Below are 24,522 nucleotides of genomic sequence, written 5' to 3' on the forward strand. Positions count from 1 at the left end.
ATTGAATTCAACACTTGTGATATCTTTGCCATTATATATTCCTGATCATACAATTTTTCCCTTTTCTGCTAAACTTAGGGGAAAATATTTAGTATTCCTATTGTCATAAAAACACAAACATGTATTAACCCTAACTGAAATTATTTTAAATAAAACTAGCATCAGAGTTTGTATATAAGATATTAAGAAAGATACTAGGACTATCATCTGAGTTTGTTGTTGCTTTTTTAAACAAGTTTTCTGGCAAGTATAAATATTTTTATTCCACAAGCTAAGTCAGTCCCATTGAAATGATGTTTAAAATAAAGCTACTCCTTACGAAAAAGCTTTATACATACAAGTTTTTAAAAATAGTACATTTGATTTTTGGAAAGACAGGAAAGAATGGTATCTAGTTTAAGTATAATGTAACATGTCAGACATACTAGGAACGTAGTGTTACAAATTACAGCATTTTTCAAATTAAACAATGATTGGTAATACCTCTATATGACAATATGGTATAATCACAAAGAATGCTACATTTAAAGTCAGAAAAGCCAAGTCCAAGTTCTGTTACCATTAGCTACATAAATGTCAACAAGTTACTTAAACTCTAAACCTCAGTTTTGTCATCTGAAAAATAGGCATAAGGATGCCTGTTTACCTCACAGGATTATTGTGAGACTGAAACAATATCAAATATGTGAAAGAATTCTATAAATTCTAAAAAACTATGTGAATATAGAAATTATTTTAATTATTAGCATTATATGAAAATGAAGTTAGCTTTACCTTATAAATATTAATATTCAATGCCTTTAAAAAACAATACGGAATATCAACAAACTAAAAAACCTCAAATGTCAAAACCAAAGATTGACATGATTTATGATTCTACTTATATGACATTCTGGAAAAGGCAAAATCAGAGATGAGGAATAGATCAGTGGTTGCCAGAAGGTTAAGGGTGGGGTAAAAAGTTGACTTCTAGCAGGCAGCACAAAGGAAATTTTGGGGCTCATTAGAAGTGCTCTGTACCTTGATACGGTGGTGGTTACGTCACTCTATGCATTGTCAATACTAATAGATAGAACAGTAAACCAATTTTACATGGTAAAATTCTATGTAAAATTCATTCTTATATTTAAAAATTTTAAAATAACTTTTTTAAATGTGTGAGAAAAACAATATGCAATCTAGAAGAATATTTAAGAAAGTCTTGTGAGAGGATGCAACCAGTTTAACCTAAAAATTTGTGCAAAAAGAGAGCATGATTTGAGGTCAAATAATGCCAAGGTTATCATTATAAAGGCTAAAAGACAGACTAAAATTTCAATTATGATTAAATCAGAGAAAAGTTATTATAATAATAAATATATTTTAGGAAAACATCAATTTCCATTCCATTTTTAGAGAATGTTAAAGGAGCTTTAGGTTCAACAGTAATTCACCTCATAGCCTTAAACATCTAGTGAAAACGCAAATAATCAGAAAGGCTTGAATGATAAGGTTACTGGACCCACAGAATAAAGACACAAATTATGAGAAAACTGGATCATCAATTTCATTAAACAAAATATAAACAAAATCATGTCTAAAAACAATTTCTAGAGTTTATTCTATGAACAGTACATATTCAACTATTTTTCCTTACTCTGCCATAGCTATGTTACACTACTATCATAAAAATTTACAAACAAGTTGTATCCTTATTCAAGGACAAACTCCTTAATTGTTCAATATACTATACTTCCTAAGCAGGAACATGGACTCATACAATTTATAAAGATTATTAACAAGATAAAGATAATTCACTGAAAAGCATTTAATTAACTAGAAATTTCAATTAAAAAGAATTTCCCAGCCAAGCAAGGTAGCTCATGCCTGTAATTCTAGCACTTTGGGAGGCTGAGGTGGAAGGACTGCTTGAGGCCAGGAGTTCAAGACCAGCCTAAATAACATAGCAAGACCCTGTCTCTACAAAAAACAAAAAAATTAGCTGAGTGTGGTGGCGTGTGCCTGTGTTCCCAGCCACTGGGGTGGTTGAGGTAGGAGGATCGCCTGAGCCCAGGAGTTGGAGGTTGCAGTGAGCTATCATTATGCCATTGTACTATAGCCTGGGCAACAGAGTGAGGCCCTGTCTCAAAAAAGGAAAAAAAGAAAAAGAAAAAAGAATTTCCCTTTCCACAAAATTTAATCCAGATCCCTGTAAGATCTTTGCTTCAGTTGAAATATCTACTTTCAATATATACGGTCATGTGCTGCATAACAACTTTTTGGTCAGTGATGGACTGCATATACGATGCTGGTCCCATGAGATTATAATGGAACTGAAAAATCCTATCACCTAGTGATGTCACAGATGTCATGACATGGTAGAGCAATGCATTATGCACATGTTTGTGGTGATGCTGGTGTAAACAAATCTACTGCATTGTCAGTCACATAAAAGCATAGAAAATACAGTTATGTACAGTACATAATACTTGATAATAAACGACTATGTTACTGGTTTTTATACTTACTATCCTATACTTTTAATCCTTATTTTAGAGTGTACCCCTTCTACTTAGAAAAAGTTAACTTTAAAACAGCTTCAGGCAGGTCCTTCAGTAAGTCTTCCAGAAGGCATTGTTATCATAGGAGATGACAGCTCCATGGAGTTATTGGTCCTCAAGACCTTGCAGTGGGACAAGATGTGGATGTGGAAGACAGTGATATTGATGATCCTGACCCTGTGGAGGTCAAGGCTAATGTGTGCATCTGTATCTTAATTTTTAACAAAAAAGTTTAAAAAGTAAAAAGAAAAAAAATTAAAAATACAAAAAGGCTTATAAAATGAGGATATAAAGAAAATATTTTTGTACAGCTGTACAACATGTTTGTGTTTTAAGCTAAGTGTTATTTCAAAAGAGTAAAAAAGTTTAAAAACATTAAAGAGTTTATAAAGTAAAAAAGTTATAGTAAGCTAAGGTTAATTTATTACTGAAGAAAAATAGTTTTGTACACATTTAGTGTAGCCTTAGTGTACAGGGTTTATAAAGTCTACAGTAGTGTACAGTAATGTCCTATACCTTCATACTCACTCACCACTCACTCACTCATTCACCCAGAGCAACTTCCAGTCCTAAAAGCTGTATTCATGGTAAGTGCCTTACATACGTATACCATTTTTTTCAATCATTTGTGTGTATTTTACTGTATTTTTTCTATGTTTAGATACATAAATACTTACCATTGTGTTATAATTGCCTACAGTATTCAATACGGTAACATACTGTACAGGTTTGTAGCCTAGGAGCAATGAGCTACACCATGGAGCCTAGGTGTGTAGTAGGCTGCACCATCTAGGTTTGTGATGTTCACACATTGACAGAATCAGCTAATGACACATTTCTCAGAATGTATGCCCATTGCTAAGCAACACATGAGTATATCAGTTAGTTGTAATGCATTCATATCTAATTTTAATTATTTTAAATATTCAACTACATATTTACTGTAAGTTTATTTCATTCTCTACAAGTTTCTAAAATATTTTAAGGGAAAACATTAAATTTCTCAATGTTTCTCAATTTTCTATATGCAAAAATTTATAAACATTTACTGGCTTGGATTTCCTGTAATAATACTGAGTTGGGTTTGGTTTGTTTCTTACGAAGATGCATGCAAATGAATCTGTAGACTTAAACTTTCAAATCTTAACAAGAGCTCCTGTCACACATAAAATCAGTAGTCAGCTAATTTTCTTCATGATGGTATAGCTTCCAGCAAGATTCTATGCAGAATTGGGTGGAGGCAAGATAACTACTGCCAAGGGATGTACTTAATGAGTCTTTTTAGTAAGAAAAAGAAAATCCTTTAATAATATAAAAGTGAGAAAATACACCTATTTGTATGTGCTCTTGCCACAAGATGATGCAAATGCTTGTGTATGGTATTTATATACCAGGATTTGTCTTCAAAATCAATCACTTATTCTGTAAGCATGAGCTTTTGGAAGACAAACCTACTATAAAAAAAAAAACCTGCCTCTTAAAAACATACTGAAGCTAATTTAATAGTGAAATATATAGTAGATTATTACTTGAAAGGGGAAACAATGTCTTCTTTTCCTTATTTTATAAATTTTAAAATTGTATAGTTTTTGAAGGAAGAAGATGAGAAAGCATTCTAAGCTTCTCAATGCTACTTGTAATAAATTTTAGTTCACTGATAAAGAAATAAAAATTACCTGTGTCTGTAGAATAGACTCGGAAACTCTTATCCCAGAAGCCACAGATGAGAATATAGCGGTTGTCTGAAGTGATGACAAAGCACTGGGAATGCACTTGAATACTTTGGTCTAAAAGGTCAGTGATTTGCCTTTTGTGCATTCCTGTATTGCTGGCTGTGAAAATAGAGGGGGAACATACCTTTTAAACACACACGGGCAAAGAAATCCTATAGTTTGTCCTATTGGGAGTTGAGAGTGAAGGAGGAGCAGAGACACGTTCCAAGATAAGAATAGTTGATCTTTAATTTTAAGAACAGCAATATTTTAAAAACCAAATAGGAAAACATATCTGATTGCTGGAAGAATCTAGGAAGCTAAATTCAACACCTCAGTAAAAAATTTTACTCAGAGGAAAGAAATAATAAAATACTACAATTTAAAAATTGTATACAATTCACGGAACATGCTTTCTAGCTCTTGGGCAGGACCAAACTAGATTACAATCTCCAGATTGCATCACAGTTAGGTTTGTGTTTCTGACAATCTCATTACATCTATTGTCATGAGAATGGTTCATGTTGTGACAATCTATTACCTTTAACATTTTGTCACAAGGAAGAGATATTAGGATTTAAATGTCATATATTTGAAATATTGTAGCATCTTGTACTACTTTGGCTTTAACCGGTCTTTAATTTGACTGGATGGGAACTCCCATTCCCCCTGTTTACAGCTGCACTTGCATGAAGGAAAGGATAGAATGACTATTTATTAAAGATTCTTGTAATTGAAAAAGTCAAAGCACAGCAGACTGCCACTTTCTTACTCCTTATTTAAGCAATAAAACAAGACAGCCTGGCAGTGTGTTTTCAAAGTGCTACAGAGCACCTGAGATGTGGTTTGTCACGAGGCAAAAGGTCAGACATAGAACAACACCAAGCACATGGGAAGAGTAATAATCGCCTAGAAATACACTATCAAGTGTGCCATTATCAGAAAAGGAATTTTCACTGAGATGCCTTTTTTGGCATTGAGGCCAATGAAATAGAAAGCTTTGTTTCCAGTGATCTGAGGGTTTATTTTACCATCATTCTCCCAATACAAATAATGGTTCTTGTACTGATAAAGAAACTTGGTTGTACCAGAAATAAAAACAAACAAAACAAATTTCTCTATCTGATTATTAAGCTTTTTATCACAGTTTTCAAGTTTTTGAAAAAAATACATTATTTATAAAAATTAAAAATAGAAAAATATCTATATTATATTCATTATATGTAATAACTAAGTTAATGTCAGTAACTTAATAGAAAGCTCAGAAAATAAAGCAGAAGAAAAAAGGTGTTCAAAATGCTCTCCAGTGCTGTTCTGGGAACCACCAGGGACACAGAGGACTGAGGTGTCCCTCGTCCTTGTGGCATACACAGCATAGCAAACTGTACATATACACATGCAATGCTGCAAAATTCTGCTGGTGTCTGTTGATACAATTCAACCATTCAAGATTATTAGATAACTGTAGGCTTCATATGCTTTTGGAGGAATAATGGGCTAAAAAGTGATAGCAGTTTTATATAGGCAGTTTTACATGGGCAGTTTAAAAAGGGCAGAATTCTAGATGGGAATCATTATTCCCTCTCTTTCTGCACAAAGGGAAGTTGCTGGCAGATGAGAAAAGCTTTTATGGATATCATAGTATATCACAGAGAGACAGTATCCCACTGCAATGATGCTGTGTGACAATTTTTTTTTTTAATTCCAAGAAACATAGCAATTAAAAACAAGGTATGTGGTACTTTCCTCACTGGTTGCTACAGTACTTCATTCCATAGGAGAACTGTAAAAATGTTTATTTTTGTCAGTGTTTATAAGACTTCTGCTCCTATGATATAAACTTTCACTGGCCATTATTTGGGAGGGCGATCTCTTGAGAGGACCTCCTCAACAGATCTGCGTATGTGCATAATTCTGAATTGAGTGACCACAAAGTACCCATGGGTAAAGGCTGATGCCACCTCAGCATTCAGATGAACTATTTTCTAAGCAAGTGCTTACTTGTAATTTAACACTGCAAATTCCCCCATCTGTCTAAGGTATATTTGTCTAAATAAGCAGTCTTCAAACTGGGGCATGCATACCCCTAGGGGTATTAGACTTCCCAAGAGATACACAAGTTCAGATGGTTTTAAAGGAATCAATTTCGTTCCTCAACTTTCATATATTCTCTTGCCTGAAACTGATTTGCCTGAGAACTCTCCTGTGAGTTTTCTTTTCTTATCTTCCCTTTCTCATGCCCTTCTTCCACTAGAAATAATAAAGGCGTATTTCCCTTCCATGCAGAATCTTACTATGGTGATTTACTCCACAGTATAAATATCTCTTGGGAGTCAAAAAAGGACAATTCAAAATACTAATGTGATTCTGAAAAGTGAATGCCTAGGTATCAACTCATTCTGCAGGTTAGGTGGTTTCTAATTCATTGCTTTCAATAAAATGGAATGAGGATCTAATCATGCTGTCAATTGGTAGATCATTAAAAATAAGTTTTAATGATAGATTGTTAAAATGATAATTTAATAATATACCATAGAAATAATTCTTAATAATAGATTGCTATATGAATTTTGCCACTAACAGAAAGAGTTCAAAGATTTGAGTGGCACTATTAAAACAAAACTCTTCTTTGCCCATCTATTTTCTTATGTAACATTCCTCAGAGCTTCTATTTATAAAAACACACAAATATGACAGACCTGTTGTCAAATCCTGTCTCACTCAGCAATAAATAATGTTTATCCATGAATAGATGAGCTAGTTGGGGGAGAAAGACCCATCCATTTCATTAAAAATGTATTTCCAATAAATGTTCATTTTTTTATGTTTAATAAATGTTTATTACATTTTATAATATAATTGTAGGTATATATTAATATTTGTAATGATAACTCAATATAGATTAATTTTTTAAAAAGCTGAGCCTTATGGTCATAGGAAATTTTTAAACTTAAATTTATATACATCTGTTTAATTTTCCATAAATATTTTTATTGCTGAAAGCATAATAGGGTAATCAGTTTTAAAAAGTTAAGATAAAATTACATGGGTGAAGTACAATGAAAATATAAGTTCAAGATGAAAAATGAATAATGTGAAATTTTCAACTGTTAAGAGCTTTCTTATGCATTTTTTAAATCAGAAAATGCTGAGTATCAATTCACTCTGATATTTAGATTCCATTGGATATATTAAATTTTTTTTACACTACACCAGAAATTGTAATCTTTGCAACTATTTACACTTGTGATAAAAACTTTCAGATGTCAACTTAAAAATGTATGAGAAGGTACATGGTTTTAAACAGTTATTTCAGGGGGTAAAAGAACACTCTGATGACCAGTGATCTATAACAGGGATGGCAAAACTACGGCCCAAAGGCCAAATCCGGACAATGCTTGGTTTTGAATATAAAGTGTTACTGGAACACAGCTAAGCTTATTTGTTTATGTTTTGTCTATGGTGGCTTTGTGCTATACTGGCAGAGTTAAGTACAGGTTGAGTACACCTTATCTGAAATACTAGGGACCAGAAGTGTTTTGGATTTCAGATTTTTTTTTTTAGATTTTGGAATAGTTGCCTGTATTGAGATATCTTGGGGATGGGACCCAAGTCTAAACACAAAATTAATTTATGGTTCATATGCATGTTATACACATAGTCTGATGGTAATTTTGTATAATAATTTTATGCATGAAACAAAGTTTTGATTATGTTTTGACTGTGACCTGTCACATGAGGTCAGGTGTGGAATTTTCCACTTGTGGTGTCATGTCATCATTCAAAAAGTTTCAAATTTTGGATCACTTCAGATTTTCAGATTAGGGGATGCTCAAACTATAGTTGTGTCTGAGATCCATGGCCCATAAAGCTTATATTTAGTATCTGGCCATTTACCTGAAAAATTTACCTGTGCTTGGTCTAAAGGGTTATAATTGCTAAATTCATTTAATTAGACTTTCTTCATTGTCAAGTTGTAAAGCAAACAATGAGTCTATAGTGCAGAAATAATGCTTTAAATGACCTAGCAAATAGGCTTTTTCCTGACTTTTAAAACTACCCAAGTGAGCATTTTTTAAATATATATGGCAAATTGTATCTACTTAAAACAAAACAAGATTTAGGAAGCAGAGTAGTATTTATCCTTCATGTAGATAATATGTCTTAAATTTTTGCTTATACTTGGGGAAATGATAAATGAATTGGTTCTGAGCTTAAGATTATTTTTGTTCATCCTAATAGTCCATTTGTGAATGGTAGGCATTTAGCTCTCTATTGAAACAATAGTTTTAAAGACAAAAAAAAAAAAAAAAGGTAACTACATAGAAGGAACATCTTGGATTTTAAAATAATAAACCTGTTCATTCATATGCTTTCTTTAAAAACTTTAAAATTCTAACAAATTTACTTGTGCCAGGGAAATCTGACAAAATTACAAGATAAATATCCATGCTGGTAGCACAGCTAGGCAATTAAGTTTTTTATCCTAAAAGGTATTGAACAGCATCTTCAAAATCAAAGCTTAACGTTCTTAGTGATGCCACATTTAAAATCCCCTCACATAAGGATGAAAAATGCTAAACTAGAGATTTCAGCTAACCTACTCAAAAAGCATAACAGCAATTAAATCGTCTAAGTCATCTGCTACAGATGCTCATTTCATCCCAATGGCTCTTTCTGGTCTCCTCCCTATTTTTTTCTTCCCTGAACAAATTTAACCTCCAATGGCAATTTATTGGGCTGTAGGACCCTAGGAAAATGAATACAAATATCTTAACACTACCATTGGCTGGGCAATATATTTCAACTTCGAAACTGCTCTGCAATTGCACATTAATCCCCTCAGACTGAATAGAGGGTCCAGGAAGAAAGAATTGATCTCCTTTAATGATGAAACCCTGGCACTACAGTTTTATTTTTCACAACACAGTGCTGCTAAGAACCCCACTGTTATTATGAAAATTTTCCTAGCAAAGGAGCTCCATCACATTACCAGTGCACCAATTCATCATAACGTGCCTCGCTCCTGCTCATCAACAAGTCTGAGTGATGAAAAGATCCAATATTATCCTGACAGTACTTCATGCGCATTCTCAATCACACATTATTACAGCATCCATATTAATTTTCAGTGACACTCGTCCTAGGCCTGTTCAAATTAGGCAAACCAACGAGGGGGAGTTGATGAAATACCAGCATAGCCACAGCTCATTGCATTCCAATTTGCATGCAAATGGTTTATCAGGAAAATTCCATTCCCAGCAACCAGCAAGTGAAAAACAACTGTAATCTACACTTCAGGGCCACCATACAGAGCTTAATGAATCGCAAAGAAAGAAGGAAGTGACAGACCTATGAGAGGATCGATTTCCACTGGCAGCTGGTATGGCTGGTCTTGTACAGCACCTTGATGAGCTGGAATTCACAAAACATAAAAAAAAAAAAAAGCATTATTTTTCATATATTAAACTACATAAAAATGCATAAGTCGAACCTTATGTAAAATTGTTTCCAACCTCCAAATCTCTCGTGCAGTTTTGTGAAATTTAAAGAACAAAAATTCAGGTGCTTTTATGGTTAGCTTATTAAACATTTATTTTAGATTAGTGCTGTTCTGAACATGTGCCATCAGCAGTGGCTCCAGTCCTAGGCCATAAGCTATAGCAGATGCTTGACTGGCAACCTCTGATGCTGCAACAAAACAAAATTAAGTGGTAAAGCGCACTGAAAACAAAATGTGACAACCATCTGCTGACTGTAGCAAATACTATTTTTTTTGTTACTTCTTAAAAAGGCAGTTTTGAATGCTGCAGCACAAAGGATCCACAAAAATGTCAATTTATGATGGAGAAAGGGAAAGCTCTAAGTCAAGGAACATTTAATGTTTCATCCATCACTTAAAATCAATCAATTGAAAGTTTGAATAAAAAGCAAGCAAGCTATCCGCAGATAAATGTTTTAGTTAAATGCATGTGGCTGAAATATTTTCTTAAAGATTGGATTGAGGGTTTTAAAAAAGTTTTATTAATATTTAATATTTCCATGGCTTCAATTTAAAAATACTCTGAGAAGCAAATGAGTAACAAAAATCAATCTATACTAAGAATAGTTTGTTCAATTCTCAAAATGGTTTTAAAGATTCAGGCATACTTATTTTGTAATTGAAAAGAGGTTTTGCAGGCTGTTTCCCTGTGAAAGGTAGGAAGACTTTAGGCAGAGGGGAAGCATACAGAAATCAGGAGCTGCCACTGGCTTGCAACCTTAGGCAAATCATAAACCCTAAAATGAAGGGTTTGGAATAGATGATCTTTTCAGCTTCATAATTCCAATAAATTCTGGGCCATTTTCCAAACTATTTTCCCCAAATGACTCAGCCATTGGGCAGTATCTGCCTTTTATAGACTCACAAGCATTTATATTATTGTTTGGTTGGTATTAGAGTTCTCCTTAATGCCATCAGATTTTAGGAAATCTTTCTGACTGCCTTTGAGGAACTGAAAATAAAAATGGAGTACAGCCAGGCATGGTGGCGTGTGCCTGTAGTCCTGGTTACTCAGAAGGCTGAAGCGGGAGGATTGCTTGAGGCCAGGAGTTCAAGATCAGCCTGGGCAACACAGCAAGACCCTGTCTCTTGGAAAAAAAAAAAAGGGAGTACATTTCAACGACTTCATTAGATTATTTTAAAATTTACTATGTCATAATTTCCCCAGTTAGTCAACACCAACTTTTTAAGGATGTTTGGAAGATCATTAATGCTGATAAAATACCTAAGTACAATATTGGCATTAAAAATTATAATTGAGTATGGGTAAGAAACTAAAGTAGTTGAAGAAAGGAAGCCACCATGACTCACTTTTAGTTACTGAACGTATTAGTCTTTGCTGATTACTGGATCTGCTAGTAAAGAAATCCCAGGAATGATCCGGGAAAATGCACTGTAGCCTCTGGTCTACCCAACAGTACCATTTACTTTCAATAATAACAGTGTCAATCAGCACTAATACCTTGAGAATTTTTCTCTACTTCTCTGAGAATCTGGGATCATAGAAACATTAAAACCAAACCAGACTAACAAAATCTACTTTTTAAAAATGTCCCTACCTAAAATAATGGCTTTGGGAAAAAAGCACCTATAATCTCCAGAACTTTAAAAGATTTTCTTCCTTCTTACAAAAAAAAAAAAAAAAAAGTCTAACTACTGGCCAAAAAGAACAGCACTAAATCCAGGTCTCAACATTTGTACTCCAATGAGAGGCAATCAATTACAGAGGGGTAGTCATAAAATCTGAATCAGAAAGCTTGGGTTCAAATTCTGCCACTGACTTAGCATAGGTGATGCTAAATGAAGCAAGGTCCCTGGGCTCAGTGTCTTCACTGGTAAAATGTGGGCTAGAGTACATAAACTGTAATACCTCTTCAAACCTGGATGGTTTATGATTCTAATGGTTATTTCAGTTGAGCATGACTATTCAGCATTTAATAGAAGAACAGAAAGTACTTACAGGTGTGCAGTATTTTGGCTGTGTAATTTAAGGGTTCTTTTTCCTATCATCCACAACAAATACTATCATGCCAAGCACAGAAAGGTACAGTTTCTGGCACATAGTAGACAATTAGAAGTGTTTATTGAGTAAATAAATGAGTAAAAAAGGGGAACATTTGATAAATAAATATATACCATTTATGGACACAATATAGAATTAAAATATTATATTAGAAAAAATATTTATCTGCCAGGCGTGGTGGCTCACGCCTGTAATCCTAGCACTTTGGGAGGCCGAGGCTGGTGGATCGCTCAAGGTCAGGAGTTTGAGACCAGCCTGAGCAAGAGCGAGACCCCGTCTCTACTAAAAAAAAATAGAAAGAAATTATCTGGCCAACTAAAATATATATAGAAAAAATTAGCCGGGCATGGTGGCACATGCCTGTAGTCCCAGCTACCCGGGAGGCTGAGGCAATAGGATTGCTGAAGCCCAGGAGTTTGAGGTTGCTGTGAGCTAGCCTGACGCCACGGCACTCACTCTAGCCCGGGCAACAAAGTGAGACTCTGTCTCAAAAAAAAAAAGAAAAAATATTTATCTCCAAGGATAAAGACAAACAACCCGATACTATAGAATAGGTTATATTTTAACATTTATACTGTATACCTCAGATGGGACCTCTTTAAGCCTTTTAAACTATTTGACATTTTGATTCAGACTAATGCTCAAAAATTAAAAGCTTAAATGTTGAGATATATTTAAGTGGATATTACAATATGTTTATACAGTAATTCAGCAGTTACTACGTCTTATAACGATATTTCTTTTCTTACCAGGAAGGTTGTGCCACTTATTCACAGCAAATAACCTGTTAGCAGTGACCGTGATCACAGCAGGAGTTGCCAGACCAGGCTGGGTGTTGGCTGCCACGTGAGTGACAGGGGAGTTGGAGGGAAACTTGAGGACCATGATAACATCCTGCTGGGCTTGGTCTGTGAACATCAATGGACTCTGCAGGAGGAGATACTGTTGAGTGGGCATGACAAGACCCAAATATACAAGAAAGAAAAGACAAAGAAAGACAAGAAAGAGAGAGGGTGCAGGAAAAGAAGAGGAAGACCATGTTACCACAAGTTGCAAGTGAAAGCACAGTGAGCAGAAAGGCTTCTAGAAACAGCAATTATGATTTGCTTGTTTTCCACATATTGTCATTAGTGGGAATTTTTGGTGATTAAACTAGAATACATTAACAGGAACACTTTAAAAATCTATAAATTTTATTAGCTCCCTTTGCCTTCCCACTACCATGAAAAACTAAAAAAAAACTGATACAGATTCTAAATAGGCAAAGTATTGGGGATTGCATTAAACCATTCCAGTTGGTATCATGTGTCACATAATGGTCTTTTAGTACTTAAAAAGAAAGAAAGAAAAGAATGAGAATAAGCAATAGGTATAACAGCAAACCAATGTAATTTCCAAGGACCATCAAAAGTTGTGTTGAGTTAGCATGAAGATTGTGACAACTAGGTAAAGAGATAATTAAAGCAAATATATTTATAAACAATAGACTGCTTACATATATTATTACAGTAGAGAAATAACTTATGAATGTAATATACAAACTTAATTATAAAGATGTTTCAAAGCAATGCATAATTAAATGTACTTGTAAAAACAATATATTTATATAGTGTACCAAGTCATAAACACAGCCTATTGTGATGCAAATGCCACTGCTTCCTGCTATAGCTAGGAATAAAGAGAAATAAAGCCTCTCTTCCCTTGGTTTGAAAAAACTAAAACTCAAGACTTTTTTGACTTCTTTGAAAAGCAGAAAGTAATTGAAAATGTTAAATGAAACACTGTCTGTTCTAATAACTAGCAACCAAATAAATCTTGAAGACTACTAAGGATTTGGAACCCATATGTTATAACCTGAGACATATATAACACTACTCTGATTTATTGGCTTTATTTATACTTTGTGGTAGTATGCTATCATACCATAATTGCACTGTATGTTTTCAGCAATTCTTTCCTACCTACCATGTCTCTTTTCTAATAGCTGATTAGTATCATTCAGAATTGAAACACTTTGATGAAATGCTTCTGGCTGCTTTCCTCCTGCCATATTTCAAAACACCAGGTATATGTAAATGTGTAGGCACATATATTTAACACATATTTATTCAGAACTGGTAATAAAAAATTAAATACATTTGCATTTTTATTATCAGTCCTTTTAAAAAAGTTATTAAGAGTACTTAGAAAAACATATTGCACTAAGAATTCCTATTTGCACTCTTTGCATAAAGGTGTAAATAAAGGCAACTAATAAGCTACCCAGACACCCTTCTGAGCAAGTGGCTAAAAGCCAATCAATATTATGAGTTAATCCTCCCTGGATGCTCATTCAATTAAAGGTGTCAGTAATGCCTCATCTGATGTGGCCTCAATTAAATCCAACTATCTGATGGTGTGAAAACACAGGGGGATACAGCAACAGCAGCAAAACCAGACAAATAGGCAGCCTTCGTGTGCCTGCTAATTACTACACCTGGTGTATATTATGGCTCATGCACTTAACACAGCACGAGGTGGCTTTAATTTCTGCTGTATTCATATGTGTGCTTGGGGGTAGAGGGTGCAGTGATGGTTGATGGGGACCTCATCTGAATATTAGCAAAAACAATTAATAAACATGTGGACCTTTGATTTTTAAAACCCTAATATCACTATGTAATTTTTGTCATACAAAGAACCTTTATATGGTTTTTAAGGAATTCTGTGAAATTAGGTAAAAATATGAAAAAAGGAGCAACAACAAACAAAATATCCCATAAGCTAATTTTAAAGAATTCCTGGGAAAAGGAAGTCAACATCATTTCAGAGTACCAAGTCTTATTTTTCAATTGCATAGTTTTATAATAATATTTACTAAAGCCAATTTATAAACTCAGAGAAAATCAGAGTACAATAATAAAGTCTCACTGAAAGGAAGTTCATACATATTTCTGAGCTTAACAGCTCCTATTATAAATATAATTAGGCTCAAATTGAATAATCCCAATGTTATGCTCTTAAGAAAACATGAAAAAAATCTCTAACATGTAAGAAGAATGTCTTGTTTACATAGTGACTCTAGTGAGCCATCTCTTAGCCACATGGCAAGGACGAGCCACTTTCCACAGCAAGCTGCAGACACTGTATCCAGACTTGTCCACTGCATTCTCACAACAAGCTGTCCCTCCAGTCTGTTCCTCACACCCCATCCTGACTAGAGCTCCTGATGTAGGCAAATAGCAGGAAACTCTCTTGGGGACTCCATCATATCCTTGGCTAAAAAGTATAAATGAGGATCACTAGAAATAAGAAAAAGCACACCCCACCCTACTGGGCTAGTCTGCTGTGATAGCAGCAGCTGCATGTGAGCAGAACAACTGGTAAAACAGGGATGAAAGACACAAACCCTCTTAATCCTGGGTATCTCTGTGAGCCAAGTCTGAGGTAGAAGTAGGAAACTGTTAGCCAAATTTCATTGTTTTCGGAGATTAAGTGTACGTTTGTTAACAATTCTAGTTTCTTTTTAACACATCTTTCTTTCCCATGCACATATGCATGAGATGAAAAAACACAATTTGTACAAGTCTGAAAGGGAGTTCAGGTATTCAATTCAGAGGATAAAGATAATGGGAAAGACGGTCCCACACCCTTATATGAGCTTGTGCCTTCCCAGCCTTCCTACCCTAGGGATAGCAAAGCTGATCTGCCTCGATGAGCCAATCATCCTTTTGCCACGGAGGAAGGCTTGGCAGTGGGAACTCCCACATTGGCCCAATAACCACCGCTGTGCAGTGACCCAGGCAGAAAGTCAATGGAGCAGTGGAGGTGCTTCCATTAGCCAGGACCAAAGCAGCCTGAGTCTCAATGACAAGCTATTACTAAAACTAATTCCAGAACCCAAACATAAATCATTCTTACTATTTTTATGGCATTATCTTCCATTGTTCTTACTAAATGTTCGCTCTTTGTGTATAGTTTTCCACCCACTAAAGTCACCCTTTATGTTCATCTAAATCTGATTTCACCGATTTAAAAATACTTATGATAAAAGCTGATACAAATAATTTTTAAAATGCTTATAGTTTATTCTTATGGCCAATTCATATTATTCAAGAAAGAAAGAAAAAACCTTGGAAGACGAAAGAAAACTGCAAAGAGGACAAAGAGAAAAAAGGCACACAGGAGAAGGTGATGTGGGAAGAGAAAGGAAAAAAAGAAAAGAAAAGAGAGCCAGAGGCTGCAGGGCCTCATCTCCATCTCTTGCCCTCTAGGCTGCTGCTCTCTCCTTCCCAGTATCTGTCAATGCCATTCTAAGCCACAGCATGGAATTTGAATTTATCTTAAATTGTTCATTATATTTATGGAAATGGATTTTATATTCTCTATTCTTAATTTAAAACAATAATGAGCAACCTGTTTTTATGAGGTACAATTCAAGAAAAAAATATCTACAGTCTATTCCTTTTAAAAAAGTATGTTCATCAGGCAATTCAGCTTGTTACTGTGCCAATTTGTTTTTTCTCACTGAAGAATTCTCACCCTGAAATTTCAGGAACTATAAAGGTAGAATGACCACATTATTTTGCTGCTCAAGTCTATTTCCCTACCGCTAGTTCTGGGCTGGCTTTTGACTTGTTTTGACCAATAGAACATGACATAAACGATGTGTGAGCTCAAAAGCAAGCATCAAGAAGTCTGCTGCTTCTGTCTCCATTCTCTTGGGACTCTTCCTATCATGGCAGTAGCCTGGGCTATCTTCCTTGAGGAGGAAAGACCACATTGAAAGCGAAGCCTCAGCCCACCCCCCAGCAGTGTGTGTGTGAGCCAAGGTGACAAGAGCAGAAGAAATGTCCGTGGAACCCTCAGAATCATGAGAAATAAAGTAAATCATTATTTTAAGCCACTAAGTTTTAGGTGGTTTGGTATACCTGTGGTCCTGACCTTCAGTGACAATATCCTATGTATTAGAATTTGTTTTAAATTCCCAACTGGAAAACATATTGGGATATAAAGAATAAATACAATAGCAAAACTAATCTACAAACTCACAGGATCAAACCAGAAAACTGATCAAACCTATGTCTAGAATCCTTTATCCTGGAGTGAGGATACATGACAATTACATACCTTTTAATTCTATAATACAAAACATGAACTGATGAAATACTGGAGCCCCGGAGCAATGTTTACCTTCTCAAAGCCTCCAGGAGAGAATGCAGTAACATTTGCTGGTTACTAGCAGGTTAACAAACATTGCATAAGAACAGGCCCAGATGTGGTGGAGAATCTCCAGCACAACAAAAGACTGTTATCAAGCATGGTCTGAAAGAGAGGCAAGGAATGAGGAGAGTGAAAATAGCACTTACCACTTGCATGGCAGAACCTCTGGGAGGATGGGGCTCTATGAGTAGTTGAGAAGGCGTCTGTCCAAAACTTCGGATTTGAGCTTCAACAGCCTAAAAAAGGCATGGGCAAGTTTGAGGGTTAAGAGGTGCTAATTAGAGGCAATAGAACCACAACTGTCACCTCAAAAAGTCATTCCATACTCTGGCTTATTTCATTTTGAAAATCAACGAGTGTTTTCACAGTGGGACTAGGCACCTGGCAAGGGCAGTGAGGGTGAGGTCATCCTTTAGTACTGTGGAAGCTGTTTCTATAAAACTCTGTAAAACTTTCTCATCTTGCTCAGTGATATGAAACAGAAACCAGCTATTACAATCAGAAATTGCCCTCTTTGGCTTCATCTCTGTTTTCTTGCATTTGGTTTTCCTGCTTGCATCATCCTGAACGACGAAAAGCTAATCTTTTACAGGTATAGAGAAAAACTATTGCTTCTTTGATTCTAGGCCCCATTTCATCCTGGGAAGTAGAAAAGAGGAAAAAAGAAATATAGCACCTGTGAAAATGGCTTGATGCTATATTAATTTTTCCATAGAAAGGCATTATTGTTGACAGTCTCTCTGAAGTTAGATAACCAAATAACAAAGTAAAACCCATATGTTGCATCTAAGCATGAGACGGTTAAACCAGGGAGTAACTACACATAAGGAACATGTGTATATGTGCCCTTTTTGAAAGATGTGTGCATGTGCCTTTTATAAGGCACCCCCTACTATGGCTCTTGCTGCACACCTAGCACAGACACCGACTTCCCAATCATCAACTCCCTCATCATGGGAAACTACTAAATGCCAGGTGCCATCACTATCCGTAATTATTTTGTTTACTTGTTTACATCTGTCTCCTCCTACTAAAATACAAGATCCCTGAAAGCAAGGACTTTATGAATCTTCTTCACTGTTAGATCCCTAAATTGGTTGAATGAATAAATGCTACAGGATAGGTGAGGGGAGAGAAGGAAGCAAAGATACATAAAGGCTACTTCAACACCCACACAACAGTCAGTATTCTTAACTCCCAGGCTAAAAGGATGAAGGAACCCCCTCAAATTCATAAGAATATATATTCATCATTTTTAGTCCTCAAGAAAACAGGTCTTATAGCCTAGGCAATTAATAAACCATAACTAAAGAAATATAATCATTATCCAATATTAATTTGCTATTTTTATTTGACACGGATACCACTAATAGTCCTTCACAAGGCCTTTCATAAGAAACAATGATAACATCTATTCATTTATGCATTCAATGATCATGAACTATGTACACAGCACTATTAGGTCTTAAATGCTTCTGTCCTTAAAGAATATATTCCTGGTATAGGAAGGAGAGCAAATGTACTTGGAAGGCTGAATAATGGTTTTATGCAATCTGTCCGGTAAGTTTAAAGAATGCTGTATGCTTTAAGAACTGTATGATCTAGAGTAACTTATTTAAAGTTTCAATTTTCTCTCCTATAAAATGTGGATAATAATAGTACCCACTTCATAGTGTTATTTATGAATTAGAATCTTAAGTCTCTTTTAAGAATGGCTGGTAAAGCCAGTGCCATTTCCCTTGACTGTTGCCTTCTGTGGTCCCTGCCCAGTAGCCCACATGCCTTTCCCCCATTAAAAAGGGGAGGGGAGGTAGTGGAGAGCATACTGCTTTAGCACTTGGCCTATGGTGTCAGATGACTCAGAGTGCTGATCCTGACACTGCCACTTGCCTGCTGTTTGACTTTGGGCAAGTAGCTTAATCTCTGTTTCCCACCTATAAAATCAGGATAATAACAATACCTATATAAGAGCATATGAAATACTTAGCCTAGTACCTAGCACATACAAAGCCCTAAATAAAATGCTGTATTATTAGGTCTGGGCCTTGGTGTGATTTCCATTTAACACAGCTAAAATAGAGAAGGAAGAAAGGGTTTGGAAGTTTATGTAGGGAGAGAATGGTGAACACATTATGAAATCTGGCTCAAGATTTCAAAATATAATATAGGGCTAAGAGCTCATAGACAAAGAGATTTCTTTGGAGGTTCTGAGAGCAGTCCAAAAAAGGAATTGTACACCTCAATCCTCGTGAAAACTATCGTAATAGAAAGAGATGAATGTCTGAACCATGTCCTAAGGAAAAATCAACAGGTCTTAAGAGACTGTTGACTTTGAAAAATGAAGAAAAGTCAAAACTAATTTTCTTTCTTTTTTTTTTTTTAACTTGCATGTTTCAGAGAGTAGTAAAGCAATGAAAAGAAATAGGAGTTTGTTAAGGAGAACTAGTTCAGTAGGAGAAAGACAGTAAATTTTATTTCAGACACATGGAATCTAAAGAAACAGTGTTAGCCATTTGTCTAGGTCAAGATGTCCAATGCAAGTGGATCTGCACCTCTCACCACTCACAAAAATTAACTCACAGACGGGGGATAAAAGACTTAAACCTGAGGCATGAAACTATAAGAATTCTAGAAGAAAATGTTGGAAAAACTCTTATAGACATCAGCCTAGGCAAAGAATTTATGAAGAAGGCCCTAAAAGCAATCACAGCAACAACAAAAACAAATAAATGGAACCTGATCAAATTAAAAAGCTTCTGCATAGCCAAGGAAACAATCATTAGAATGAATAGACAGCCTACAGAATGGGAGAAAATATTTGTACGCTATACATCGGATAAAGGGCTGATAACAAATCTATAAAGAACTCAAGGAAATCAGCAAGAAAAAAAAATCAAACAACCCCATTAAAAAGTGGGCAAAAGACATGAACAGGAACTTTTCAAAAGAAGACAGACTAATGGCCAAACAAACATGAAAAAATGCTCAACATCTCTAATCATCAGGAAAATGCAAATCAAAACCATAATGAGATAACACTTAACTCCAGTGAAAATGGCTTTTATCAAAAAGTCCCAAAACAATAGATGCTGGCATAGATGTGGAGAGATAGGAACACTCATACACTGCTAGTGGGACTGCAAACTAGTACAACCTCTATGGAAAGTAGTATGGAGATATGTCAAAGAACTAAAAGTAGAACTACTATTTGATCCAGCAATCCCACTACTGGGTATTTATCCAAAGGAAAAAAGACATCCTGTAAAAAAGACACCTGAACTTGAGTGTTTATAGCAGCACCATTCACAATTGCAAAGATGTGGAAACAACCCAAGTGCCCATCAATACATGAGTGGATTAATAAAATGTGGTACATTTATAACATGGAGTTCTACTCAGCCATAAAAAATGGTGAACTACCTTTTGTATTATCCTGGATGGAGCTGGAGCCTATTCTTCTAAGTGAAGTATCACAAGAATGGAAAAACAAACACCACATGTACTCACCATTAAATTGGAACTAATCAATCGACATTTAAGTGCACATATGGAAATAACATCAATAGGAAATCAAGCAGGTGGAAGGGGGGAGGAGGGGATGCTTACATTCACACCTAAAAGGTATAATGCACACTATCTGGATAATGGGCACACTTACAACTTTGAATCAAATGGTACAAAAATAATTTATGTAACCAAAACGTTTGTACCACCATAATATTCTGGAAAAAAAAAATAGATGTCCAATGCACAAAAGGAAGCCCAAGACTGGCTCTGAGATGAGAGACCAGAGGTATTGATTTGGGTGTCATTCATACAAAAGAGAAATTTAAATCAATAGTTTTTTATCTTTCTCTCTTGCTGTGTATGTGTGTGTGTGTGTGTGCTGAAGTAGCAGAAATGACATCCTTTTTGAAATGAGATTTTACATGAAACCTCTCTCTCTCTATATATATATATAAAACACGGAGATAGGGCTATTCTACTTTGAAGGGGTGAAGCCATCCTTAACAACCCTCTTTAGCAATCTCTGAGATAATTCTGAGAAATCTTCAGGAATGTAGACCCACGTGAGACAGACACAAAAAGACCTAGAGCTGAACCTCAAGATTTATAATTAGGTATGCTATGAGGATGTAATGAAGAAGACAGATGAGAGATAGTGGCTGGGTAGGAGGAAATGCAGCACAGGGTGGTATGAAAGATAGTGGGTGGGTAGGAGGAAATGCAGCACAGGGTGGTATGGAAGCCATAGGCTAAGAGTTCCAAGAGAATGGTCAATAACACCAACTCCTATGGAGAAACTAAGAATAATGACATAAAGCATATAAATCTTTATTATACATACAAATTTAATGTAACTGGGTCTATTAATATCACATAGACTGTTTTGCACTTAACATTGTTTTGAGATGAAAAGAATATGGATGATGAGACAACTTTCAAAAATGCCTTTTTTTTTTTTTTGAGACAGAGTCTTGCTCCGTCACCTGGGCTAGACTGGCATCATCATAGCTCATTGCAATCTCAAACTCCTGGGCTCCAGCAATCCTTCTGTCTCAGCCTCCCAAGCAGCTGGGACTACAGGCATGTGCCACCATACCCAGCTAATGTTTCTATTTTTTTGTAGAGACAGTGTCTTGCTCATGTTGATGCTGGTTTCGAACTCCTGGTCTCAAAAGATTCCCCTGCCTCGGTCTCCCAAAGTGCTAGGATTACAGGCATGAGCCACCACACCTGGCCCCAATTTCTTCTTTTTGATATTTTTTAAAAAACAAGTCTTAAAAATGTAATACAGTTGGCACATTACTGACCACTTTGAGGAAAAGGCTTTTCCAAGTCATATAGTAGTCTGATTATTCTATCTCAATGACAAAATAAAAGTTGTATTATCTCACATAGGTTAAATAATAATCAATTCTCTTCTAAGTCCTCAAGCCATCTAAAAAGGCTGTAGAATTCATAGACACAAATGCTTTACTTCTTGACTAACCTTTGAATTGTTGATAATAAAAATGCAATAGAAAGGGCTTTTTCAAGTGTGAAAGTTATGTACTACGATTATAAGGTAAATGACTATGATCTCAAAACTTTATAGTCACATTTTATGTCATCAATTGATAATTCTAGATTCTCCTCATTGTTTTTAAAATTCATCTGCCATTTTTTTGGTTCATCTTGATCTCTGAAACAATTCTACAGAGATTCTCTCTTCTGTGTCTTCAATGGCTTTATGCTTAGACTGATTCTCTAATCTAATCCTTTATTCTCTGTCTTTTGCTGACTTCCTTCTCATCCATAAATGAATTTATCACTAAGTTCTCTTTTAGTACTTTGATTTTCTCAATTTAAACTTTTTCTCAATCCCAGGCTTTTGAATGGCCTTGAGTGGGGCCTGGCCAAGAAGCTGAGGGAAACTCCAGCTGCTGGCATGGTTCATCAGTGCCAGGGCAGGGCTGAGGCACCGAGGTTCCATAAGGTGCTGTTATTTAAGAGATTATGGCATCTAAAACCCGCGATGTTAAAAAACAGAACTTTTGTAATGATATTGAGGATCATTCCATTGATCTTCCTTAGAAAAAGGATCTTTAATTTCACTAAGAACATGAAGGAGGTTAAGAAATCTCCAAAACAGTTGGCTGCTTACATAAAGTGGACAAGCTGCAAAAATCCCAGATAAATTACTGTAGAAAGAAAGTCCCATCCCTTTCCAAATCCTTGTTACAGAAAAAAACAGTCCCCTAGAAGTGGAGGCTATGACATGGCAAATAAAGAAAATGAACTGGCTTATGCGAGCCACCTGCCTGAAAAATCACGCCATGATAGGTGAACACATCTGTTAAATCCAGTGATTCTAGTTCTTCACAAACAGAAAGCCTTTCATCAAAATATAGTGGGTTTTTTCCTGAAGTTTCTTAGGACCATGAAACAATGGCTCAAGTCTTGTTCAGCAGGCATTTGAGACTGAATATAGCTTTAACTTTCCGGAGAAAGATTAGTATAAGTGAACTTGTAGTTTATTTGGTGAGGATAGAAGATCTTGGAGTTGTGGCAGATTGCCTTCCTGTGCTAATAGTTTACAGGAAGAAACAATATATCTCACTTGGCTGCTGTGTAGACTTGTTGCCTTTAGTAAAGTCACTACTTAAAAGCAAATTTGAAGAATATGTAATAGTTGGTTTAAACTGGCTTCAAGCAGTCATAAAAAGGTGGTGGACAGAACTATCATCCAAAACAGAAATTATAAATGATGGAAATATTCAGATTTTAAAACAATTAAGCGGATTAAGGGAACAGGAAAACCATCTTACTTTGGTTCCAGGATATACTGGTAATATAGCTAAGGATGTAGAAGCTTATTTATTACAGATGCATTGAGAGATTTCACCTACTGAAGACCACTTGGTTATTCAAAACATCCCTGGACTATGATTTACAAAAAAGGGTCTCATCTGAGAACTGTGAACTGTGGAAGAAATCAAAACCATTTTTCCTTTTAAAAAGCCACATAATGAAACCACTAATAAAACCCTCACAATCTACTTCACATTGAAGTGGAAAAACATCTAAAAGGAGCAGCTTCAACTTCAATGAGGTGAAAGTGCATTATGAATATTGTTCACCTTTGCTTCATTTGGGATTTATATGGTTATTTACTAACATTATTTAATAACTACTGGGTCTTAATGCAATCCTGTATAAGAATATAATTTCTACTATGTGAAAAAATGATAGGATTTATTACTAGGAACCACAAAGACTAATCATCATTAACTTTTTTAAGATTGTGTTTTATTAAAAAAAACCATGTAAATGTGTGCAGCTATTTTATGTTGAAAAGACTGAAAGTTAAAAACATCATAGCAAAAATCAATATTAAAAATTTTTGTCCACATTGAAAAAAAAATGGAAAAAAAAAAACACACAACTTCCTTTCCTGGAAATTTTTTCTACTGGACTTTAAACCTTATTTATATTTGAAAGATTACCAACTCAACAACCAGAGGCCAGCCCAGTCCTATGAAGTGTCCGTCTGTACTTCTGTCTGCTGGCCATCTATGTGTGCTAAGCACAGTGGTCTCTAACCTTTTTGGCACCAGGGACAGGTTTCATAGAAGACAATTTTTCCATGGATTGGGGCGCGGGGTTGATGGTTTCAGGATGATTCAAGAGCATTACATTTGTTGTGCAGTCAAACCTCTCTGCTAATGATGATCTGTATTTGCAAGCCACTCTCTAGCGCTAGCATCACTGCCTTAGCTCCACCTCAGATCATCAGGCATTAGATTCTCATAAGGAGCACGCAACCTAGGTCTTTCTCATGTGCGGTTTACAGTAGGGTTCATGGTCCTATGAGAATCTAATGCCGCTGCTGATCTGACAGGAGGTGGAGCTCAGGTGGTGATGTAAGCAATGGGGAGCAGCTGTAAATACAGAAGAAGGTTGGCTTGCTTGCCCACCACTCATCTAATGCTGTGCCACCCTGTTCCAGGAGTTGGGACT

At 35.6% G+C, this 24,522-nt stretch overlaps 1 protein-coding gene and 1 pseudogene across 1 annotated transcript in view; one reads left to right on the plus strand and one right to left on the minus strand.

Annotated features, from left to right (window-relative positions):
* The window catches only part of LRBA (LPS responsive beige-like anchor protein), a 613,453-nt gene that overhangs the window by 32,776 nt on the left and 556,155 nt on the right, over nucleotides 1–24,522 (minus strand). Inside the window, exons 49-52 of the mRNA XM_045552108.1 lie at nucleotides 17,166–17,255; nucleotides 12,567–12,759; nucleotides 9,605–9,667; nucleotides 4,217–4,372 (exon numbers count right to left, since the gene is read on the minus strand). Coding sequence (XP_045408064.1) covers nucleotides 4,217–4,372; nucleotides 9,605–9,667; nucleotides 12,567–12,759; nucleotides 17,166–17,255 — 502 coding nt within the window. The remainder of the gene's footprint in view (nucleotides 1–4,216; nucleotides 4,373–9,604; nucleotides 9,668–12,566; nucleotides 12,760–17,165; nucleotides 17,256–24,522) is intronic.
* Nucleotides 22,519–23,448, plus strand: LOC123638479 (annotated as a pseudogene).

Source organism: Lemur catta, chromosome 5 (assembly GCF_020740605.2).
Source record: "Lemur catta isolate mLemCat1 chromosome 5, mLemCat1.pri, whole genome shotgun sequence".
NCBI lineage: Eukaryota > Metazoa > Chordata > Mammalia > Primates > Lemuridae > Lemur > Lemur catta.